The sequence below is a fragment of the Hirundo rustica genome, chromosome Z (genome assembly GCF_015227805.2).
Source record: "Hirundo rustica isolate bHirRus1 chromosome Z, bHirRus1.pri.v3, whole genome shotgun sequence".
NCBI lineage: Eukaryota > Metazoa > Chordata > Aves > Passeriformes > Hirundinidae > Hirundo > Hirundo rustica.
In genome coordinates, this window is record NC_053488.1 from 19,064,048 (window position 1) to 19,073,757 (window position 9,710).

Below are 9,710 nucleotides of genomic sequence, written 5' to 3' on the forward strand. Positions count from 1 at the left end.
TTCAGACAGGAAAATCTGAAGAATTACTGAGTGCTCTTGGTTGCCATGGTTTCCCTCCAACATCAGACTGCGAGGAACTACTGATAGAATATCTGGAGGTAGAGGACAGTGAGGATCAGCAACTCATGCCAAGTCATGACACTCCCAGTAAAAATACAAAAATTGTACTCAAGGAAACAGACAATGACTCAGGCAGAGGGAGCTGTGATAGCCCTTCTCTCCTCCCTGTGAAGTGCAGGGAATCCCACAGCCTTCCATCTACTCTTCAAACACAAGATGTAAGAGCTAAAGAAAAGAAAGGAGGAAAGGGGAGCTGGGAAACCCAGTGTATGGCTTCAGAACAGAAAACGCTCTCTTGTAATAACAGTGAGGGTATGAAGTCATGCACATGGCTGGCAGCTAAGTTACCCAGTAATCAGGCTGCTATGTTTGCCTACCACAGCACTGTGGAGGCATTCAAGATAACACTGAACACCACAAATGTGAACACTTCACCAGTTTTGGTGGGAAATGAAGAAAATCATCAGTCACTATATCCTCTTGCTGAAACTGTGTATGATGACATGGAAAAGATAAGTGAGATGGAGTATTCCAGAACTGACCAAACCACAGCGCAGGTCAGACAAAACCAACATAATGACAAGTCACCTTTCCTGAATCCTAAACTAATGGACTATGTAGAAGTTCATAAAGTTAGACAAGATGAGGAACCAACACTATTCCTGAAACATAAAGAAAATAGTGGAAAGACCAAAAAATGCACTGTTCCAGGAACAAGCAAAGAATATACCAAGGTATCAACAGTTGTGGACCACCACATTTTAGTATTATTGCCAGATCATGGTGCCCAGAATACACCTGTATCTCAAGAACCTGTAGCAGAAACATCTCAGAACCCTCAGCAAAGTCAAGCTGAGAAGAATACGAGCTACAGCACAACAGCTCCAAGCGACTCCAGAAGAGACACCAGTGGATCAGACTACATGGACCCATCTTCCTTTATGCCCTCCTTTAAATAAATTTTCAGTGCAGCACATACTTAGTAGTTACACACAGTAAAACAAAATCACATAGAAAACTGTTCTATAAAAAAGCCTAGCCTTCAAAACTTAGCCTCTTGGGTGCATTGTACAGGTAATAAAATAATCTGTGAGTTGAGGTAATAGTTGTGGGAGTAAATCCTGGATCATTAGCACACATTTCTGACACAGTGAAATGAGGAAATGCATCTTGTCTGTAATGAAAAATGCACTGGAAAATAATTATTCAGTTCTGCAAAACTTCATCAGGTTGATGAAGCCTGAGAAAGTACCACAGATTCAACAAAGATGAAAATTTTTATGGGTCAGTCAACAAACCATAGTGATCCTACAATTCCTACATTAGATAAATCATTGCACAACAGTATTCTTACCTAAAATGCATTTTCTTCTGAATGCATTCTGACACTTGATTAAGTTTCCTTTATCTTTTTTCTCAGTCTTTGAGAAAAAGGAGCTCTGTACATGACAAATCATATATAAAGGAAAATATATTCTACAAATTGCAGTAAAATAACAAATTCTTCTAAATATGTTTTTGCCTTGGTTCAATGTGACAAAAATCTGCATCCCATTCATATCCTAGTCCTGACAAACCAAAATGAAAAAGAAAGCAGGATAATATATGATATACTGCCTTACTGTATATAATATAAAATTTTACTTTAATATAAGCCCTTATGTTTAACAATCTATTTTTAAAGGCTATTTTTCTATTACCAAAAAAAAGAGCAAAATAGAATATTTTTTAATTTCCCAATGCTATTTAGCTACTTAGGAACTTTTCTCATTCCTTCTGCTGAGGCAGTAATAAGTAAAGCTGTAATTTCTATACAAGCATAAAATTGAACTTTATACTAATTAAGAATATGGAGACATTTTTAAACTATATTTCTAATATATTACATATATATTACTATTTGAATTGTAAATTATTTGTTTCACAGGTTTTTTATTACCTGTAATTATATAATTAAAATAGAATTTAGGTTTTGAGAGCCGAGGTTCTGTCCCTTTGAATCTGTAGTCTGATGCCAATTGTAAATGAAATGGCATTCTCCTGTATCCCGCACTTTTCTCTGAGCCTGGAAGGAAAGTTTGAAGTCACATTTTTCCTAATGAATTTATGAACAGCAGTTTTGGAACTGAGCCTCCAAGGTCTGACTCAGACCCCCATGAAAAAGCAGTGGGAATGAGGAGAGGAGTCCATGTACTTGGGCTTGTCATGTGTCCCCAGAACAGCGGTGGGAACAGTAAGGATCCATATCCCATGTAACTGAAGACAGAATCAAAATGATACTGCAGTGGCTGCAAAGTTGCTTGGTCCTTCCTTCTTGAAACAAAAGTTTAATTTACTCCAGAAAAGTATGGTTGTGTGATGACTGATTAAGTGGGCCAAGTATTTAGCCAGCATCTCTGGCTTCAGGGGAAACTGGAAACTCAACGTGAGGGAATGATCCTGCTCCTGTGAAGGAGAGCGTATTTGAGAGATGAGCTCTCTTTTGTTAGTCTCTTTCCTGAACAGCTTTACTTTTCTCTATATTTTTATGATTTTATGCACTGATAAAGCCTTCTTGCAGTATCAGGTACCTAATGCAGAGCCAGACAAAAGAGAATTTCAGATTCTGAACGTCCCAGAAGGCCACATCTAATTTAGCAAATCAGATTTTCACCCTTTACCTTCAAAGCCATGGAACTGCTCAAGCACAGATTAGCAGAACTGCCCAGCCTTTGCACAGGCAGGATATTAGAACTTAACTAATTATCTGTGTGTCTACAAAAATGCATGTAGTGTAGACTGTAACATCAGGGTGGCATCAGATTTAGAGTCTGTTCTCTACACAGCCCCACTTTCAGGGCTGTTCAGAGCAGTCTGGATGCTCCGTTGGAGGTGTGGGAAGGTATCCTAGATTCCTAATTCAGCCACTTATTTAACACATGAAGATATGAAGGGGTTATTCCAGGTATCAGCCAAATATAAAACTCTGTTCAGTTACAGTTAACAGAACAATTTTACCATAGATAATCTGTAGTATACCTTACAAATTTCTAGAGTCCTAGAAGTACTGCAAAGAAACTCCTGAGTTATGAGGAAACTTATGTGTGTGCAAGTGTGTAAGCTGACAACACACTGTGTCTGACTGTTTTATTTACCCTTCAGTTTTCTGACTGAATCTGACAGTCAGATACGATCAGACACATTCTTCTTTCTTGACACAGATGCCTCTATCTATGTTGTTTCCTGCGCCTAATGATGTGCATAACTATATGCTGCTACAGGCCTTCTGGGATGCATCTGGTGATGAACAGAAGCTGTAGAATCTGTAGAGCTGTAGCTGTAGAACATAAAGATGTTCCTTAAGAGTAGATTTCTTAGGTTAGAACACAGGTGACTGCCCAAATGTACAACAGCAACAGGCTGTTCCCATTGTATCTTTTTACCTGAAGCTACTTTTCACCTGAAGCAAACAGACACAACAGTTAGCAGATTTTAAGTGTATGATTCATCCTGCCTAACTGTAGGCATGTGTGCCTCCAATAATCCACAGAGAAAGAGAGTCAAGGAGTTTCTCTGCTTTGTCATAAATGAGTAGTGAAACTGCAAAACAGCTGTAGCCTAAAATACTTTGTGTGGTGTTGAGCATCTCCCACCTTTGCTAATGGATGTCTAAATATGCCAAATCATCATGGCTCTCTGTGAAAAGGGAAAGTCACTCCACAGTGGTAAAAGGGGCATTTGCTTGCTGCTCTGAAGTAAGCTAGCTAAATGTAATTTGAATGCAATGTGATAAATATATTTAATTCTTGAAGCTGAATAAAAGTGCAGATAGATCCATTTTCCCTTGGATTTGCTTATATTTTCCAAAAAGCCTTGTTGCTCCCAGTGGCAGAGCTTCTGCAAGTGACCTTAAACATCTGAAAGTACTTTTAAAACAAAACCAAACTAGTGTTCTGTAAAATAACCTTCAGCTAAGTGTTTGGTCCTTTGAATGTTCAGATACTTTTTTTTTTTCTGTTTGCAACAATATTTTTGCTTTCAGGTCTTTAAGCTTTTCATTAGGAAGTACATGAGTTTTTGCAACAGTTCTACAGAGTCAATCAGTGTAAAGTTATGACACACTAGTGGGGAAAAACAGGCTTTTGACACTTCCTTTGATATCCAGAAGGATGAACAGAATTTACCCCAGGAACAGGGATCAGCCCTCTAGCTCTTGGACCATTACTCAAACTTCTCATTTGGAATAATTATTTCAAGAATTTGAATGATGTTTTCAATGTCAAAGTTATCCACATGCCATTTATAGTGTGAACTACTTTGTAATAGCACAAAGCCCTAAAAGGTAGCATAAATACTCTTCTACATAATTAGTTTTACAAAATTCCTAAATTGAACATACATATTTTATTTAATTATCTTTCCTTCTGATTTAGACTAATTTTATTAACTTTTTTTCCCTTCAGTATTGGCAAATATGATTCATTATAATAATTTTTACTAGATTTTTTTTTAGCAGAGACATATTTGATATACAATGTTAGTATTTCTGAGTAATATTTCAGACTTTAGAAGAAATACAAACTAATTAATTGGAACGTACTCACAAAGCTCAGAATCACATATGATGAGAACTTTAACTTTGGTCTTGATGATACTATGTAACTACAAAGATTATTTAATAAAAGCAGTGACTTAACCTGATATAATATTAGTGAGAGGATATATGTGCTTATGGAATAAAATGTAAAACAAATATGTAATGATGATTTATGTCAAACCAGTGAATTTTGTAGTATATCTGTCTGTGTGTCTATGTTTAAATGGCTGAAAAATAGACAGCTGCTTTAAATGTCATTCAAGTATCTGAAGTGTAGTAGCAGCAGGTGTTCAAAATGAATAAGCAGAATTTTTTTGTTCTCTCTGAAGCACTGTATATGTGGGGTTTACATCATGAAGCCTGTAAGTGTATTTTGTAATTTCATGGTAACTGTAAACAATCTAAAGGCGTTGTGCAAGAACACTAAAGTCATGTAAGCCAGTTGATAGATATGAGACATCTTCTACAAAGCCATAAAGAGAAATTAAGTGAAAGAAGTGTCATGAGATCAGGCATCACATTCTCAAATAATTGCTACCTCAGATTTTTTTTCCCTCCCTTTAAGAGGCAAGCAGGAAAAAGCATTTTGCTTAGTTTGTATATTTGTGACTCATTCTATCAAGAATTTAAAAATCTTATTTGTAAATTCAAATTCTTTTGTTAACAAACAGCTTGTCATGGAATCATCACTTGTGTCGCAGTGCTAGTATGAGGATGAACTATTTGAGATGTGTAGCAAAATTAAATGTTTTTAATATGAAGGAAAAAAAAAAAAAAAAAGCTGAAGAAAATTCCATCTTATAAGAATATCCTTGGTGCTCAGATTGGCAGTCAAGCATCAGTCCCATTCCTGACTGGAAAAGGGTTTTGCCACTATTTATATTCCTGGATCACTAGGACTGGTTGAGCCAGTTTTCCAGAAGCGTTTTCATTCTGTGTCTCAGCTATGGAACTTTGTGTCTATTAATCCCTGCTATTTAGAATTACCTGTTTTCAACTGAGTTTCCAGGAAGCAACCTTTCAATTCTGTCTCTAAATGAGTGAAAATGGAAAGCCCTGCTCTCAGCTATCTCAAACCATCACACTAAAATCAGGCTTCAGTTCCTGTGAGTGTGGAATTATAACAATTTGAAGAACCTTGTGGCTTGGCCTGGCCTTGAAAAAGATTTTGAAATAAATCAGGGATTTTCTTAATTTTTCTGGTGTGTGTCAAGCAGAAAAATAAAGATAAATGGATGCCTAAATACATAATACATGGGGATATAAAGACCATAAAGATCACAGAAGTATAGAACAGTTTATACAGTATAGAACAGTTTAGGTTGGAAAACACCTATAAGGTCTTAGAGTCCAAATATTAACCCAGTCCTGCCAAGTCCCCCACTAAGTGACAGGAAGAGGGACAAGGTTGTTGTATGTGACAGAACAGAAAAGGAGTGCAGTCACTATGAGATGGTACATGGTGAATAATGAGGGGGAAAATGAATTTGACTACAGCTGAGAAGAGAGGGGGAAGAAGAGAAAATGGAAGAGAAAGAATCAAATATGAGAATATCAGTGAAAAATGAGCACTAGCAGAACTGAGAGGAGTGATACATGAGTTAGTGAGGGAAAAAAAAAAGAAGATAAGAAAATACTTTTATATCAAAAGTGGGAATGTGCACAGCTTCCTGATAACTCCACAAAAGCACTAAAGCCTTATGAAATGCTGAAGAGTTGGTAAAATGCTGAAATCGGCTACTATGGATCAGCTATTGCATGTGAGCAGAAAAAGTCCTGTACATGAGAAGTGGTTATTCATTTTCTACCAGTTACAGGATTTTCTTCCCCATATCTGACGTTGGTCCCAGGCAAAAACAAAACTTGAGGAGTCAGGCTCAGCATCGGATCTGACATTGCATTTCCTACATTCCTAAGAGAAAAAATGAGGGAAATAAAGTGTACCGTACTGCTTTTATAAATAACCTTCCATTTTTCACACAGATAGACAGGTGAGATTTTTTTTACATTTACATTGTCCCACACATATGTCTACCATTGTTTTGGTTTTATTTAGCATAAGCATTGTTTTGGTTTTATTTAGCATATATAATGCAATGACCTAGAAGCTCCAAGAGACAAAAATACTTTGGGGATATTACTAAGCAGTCTCTTGGTATTTCTGGGCATTTTTTCAGTTTGTAGCTGTGACAATGGACCTGTTAATACCTTCCTTAGATGGAAACTCTCTGTCATGGTAATACTGAAAATTACCAAGTTAGGTTTAAAATACATCTCTTCAATATGTTACATTTTTAAGAGGCACTATTATATCTGTTGGAAGTAGTTAAGAAAAATACCTGAATTAATTGTGTGGCCTCTTAGAGTGCTGATATGCTGAAAGTTGATATTATATACAAGATGTTGGTGCATAGAAGAGTTAGATATAAAAAAAGTTTCTTTTTATGAATTCCTCTTTTTGGAAGGTTTATTGTCCTTTTCTACTTGGTGATGCTGCTTGTCTTGGATCTTGACATTATTTAACTATTTTTTTAAACAATGCTGCTTTTGGATCTATTTTTGTGAGCTTCTGAGTAGCTTCACCTCATTTTGACGTCAATAAACATTGAAAGATTTCATTCCAGTTCCTGCAATGGTTAGGTTTAGAGACTTGTAGTACTGAGTAGAATTTTTAGAGGATGCTGGAAATCATCGTACAAGTCACTTGTAGAAAATATCCATTCAGTAGGATGGAAAACTATACATGTCTAGAAAAAGGCAGATTTTTCTACAGGCAGACCTATAATGATGTTGTATCATACTTTTTAATATTCATAATGCTGTAGACTACTCTTAATTCTCATCCCTTAGTTTTTCATTCCAAAAGGGAGAGGAAACTACTGCTCAGCTATACTCAGAAAGAGCTCCTGGGCTGCTTTAGTGTTTATTTTTCATTTTGGAAAGTTTTTTTGTTGTTGTTCTGACTACAAAAACAGTTCGTCTGATACAATACAACCATCAGTTCTTATATATGTGTTATATTGCTCAGAGATACTCAGCACTATCTTGGCTTCTGAAATCTTTTTGTTGTGTTTTGTGTATGTTTTAGTCATTGTGTAAGACATAGCAATACTATGGGCACTGTTATGAAAATGTATAGCCCAGAAAAACCATGTTAGCAGTCATTAACTAATTGTATTTGTTTAAAATTCTGATGTATTTTTAAGTGAGGGTAAAAGTCTCTGGAACTCCCTTGCCTTTAATTGTGTCAGCAGTCTCTCAAAGAAACAAAAATTGAGCCTTCTGAATAATATCCAGAATAAACAGTATCAGCAGAAAAACAGATGACCCAATATTTAAAGCAAACATACTACCATTTGCATAAGCCATTTCATTGGTAGATTTGCAATACAAACTAGGCATTTTTTAAACTACAGTTTCAGAATTTGTATGCAATGTGGAACATGAGAGGTTATTGCGGTGTCATTACCGTATGTAATGACTTTAAGCACAATTATTCTATGAACCACATCCAAATTTTTGTAAATTTCTAAAATACAAGAAATTGTAAGAATTAGAATTCATATGTAGTATGTACATTGTTTGAAGAATACTGGTATAAAAGTAGTTGCTCAGGAATTCTTCATTGTTTCTAAGTGTATCTAAAGGAAAATGCTTTCAAATACATTTTTTAAGTTCTTAATATTGAAAATGCTGGCTTTACTAAAATCTGTTAGTGTTTTCACTTGTAAGATCAATATTGTCATGAAGTTTGTAGCTTTCTGATTAATCTTTTGAACTTTTTTCATTGTAAAATCTCTTTGCAATGGTGTTCGCATTTCAGTTTAATAAAAGTTCGTGAATAAAATTCCCAAATTCTCTACTTCTTCATGATATGCAACACTTCTACTATATAATGTATAGAAATAAAAAGGAAAATCTGGGCAACCAAGACCCTCTGTAGGGCAGGATCCTCCTTGGGGAAGGCTAGATGACAGATATTTAACCAAGTTTGGTGCACTGAGCAACTGAACCAGGTAACACTAATGGCTGACATACCAGGTCACAACTTCCATATTTCTTTATGGCTCTTTATGTTGATTTAAACTATATTTATCATTGAAATTCAGGGATTTGTTTAGGAAAGGTAAAGTTTGATCAAGAAATGTTGAAGGCTGGGGGAGTCCTAAGTTTGTAAGCACTGCCCTGGCTACTAGAGGGTACAAACCTCTGACCCTCTGCACTAACTTTGGGCAGTTTTCCTGCAAAACTGGGGCTGCCCCCGAGGCTACCTCTCATCAGCCTTTGCTTTAACGGGCAGGCAGGATCATCAAAACCACTGTGAAACACCTCCCACTGGCAACTGTGTCTAGTTAAACTGTGCGCCAATTTCCATTCCAGAAAATGTCCTTGACCCTCCATTCTTAAGTATTACAAGGATGTGCTGATTTTGGTTGGAGCAGAGTTAATTTTCTCCACAGTAGCTGCTATGGGGCTGTGTTTTGCATTTGTGCTGAACACAGTGATGATAACAGAGATGCTTTTGTTGTTGCTGAGTGGAGTTTATGCAGAGCCAAGGCCTTTTCTGGGTGCATGGGAGGGAGGAAGTAGACACAGATGGGATAGGTGACCCCAACAAACCAAAGGGGTATTCCAGACCATGTGACGTCATGTTCAATGTCAAGTACTGAGTAAAGACAGAACGTTTGGAGCTATGGCCTTTGTCTTCCCAAGTCACCATTACACGTTACATCTCCTGCTCCCCTGGAGATGGCTGAACTCCTGTCTGACCATGGGACATGGTGAATTAATTCCTTGTGCTTTGCTTGCGTTTGTGGCTCTTGCTTTTCCTATCAAATTCTCTTCATCTCAGCCCAAGGGTTTCCCAGCTTTTACCCTTCCCTTCCTCTCCCCAGTCCCGCTGGTGGAGGACTGAGCACGTGGCTGCCTGGGGCTTGGTGATGGCAAGTAATGGGGAAGGAAACACAGCTTCCCACTTCTCCCGTCCTTGTAGGAAGTTATGCTTCACCTCTTTGCTGACAAAACAAAACCAAAACAAGGGAATAAATGGGTCATCACTTATCCCTCTTAGCCT

The 9,710-nt window shown here is 37.0% G+C and overlaps 1 protein-coding gene across 3 annotated transcripts in view; it reads left to right on the top strand.

The window, feature by feature from the left end:
* PRLR (prolactin receptor) overlaps positions 1-1,728 on the top strand; it is a 151,841-nt gene extending 150,113 nt beyond the window's left edge. For all 3 annotated transcript variants that reach the window (XM_040090965.2, XM_058424119.1, XM_040090966.2), the window contains one exon: positions 6-1,728. In XM_040090965.2, the coding sequence (XP_039946899.1) occupies positions 6-1,019 (1,014 nt within the window). In that variant the 3' untranslated portion in view covers positions 1,020-1,728. The remainder of the gene's footprint in view (positions 1-5) is intronic.
* The last annotated feature ends 7,982 nt before the right edge of the window (positions 1,729-9,710 follow it).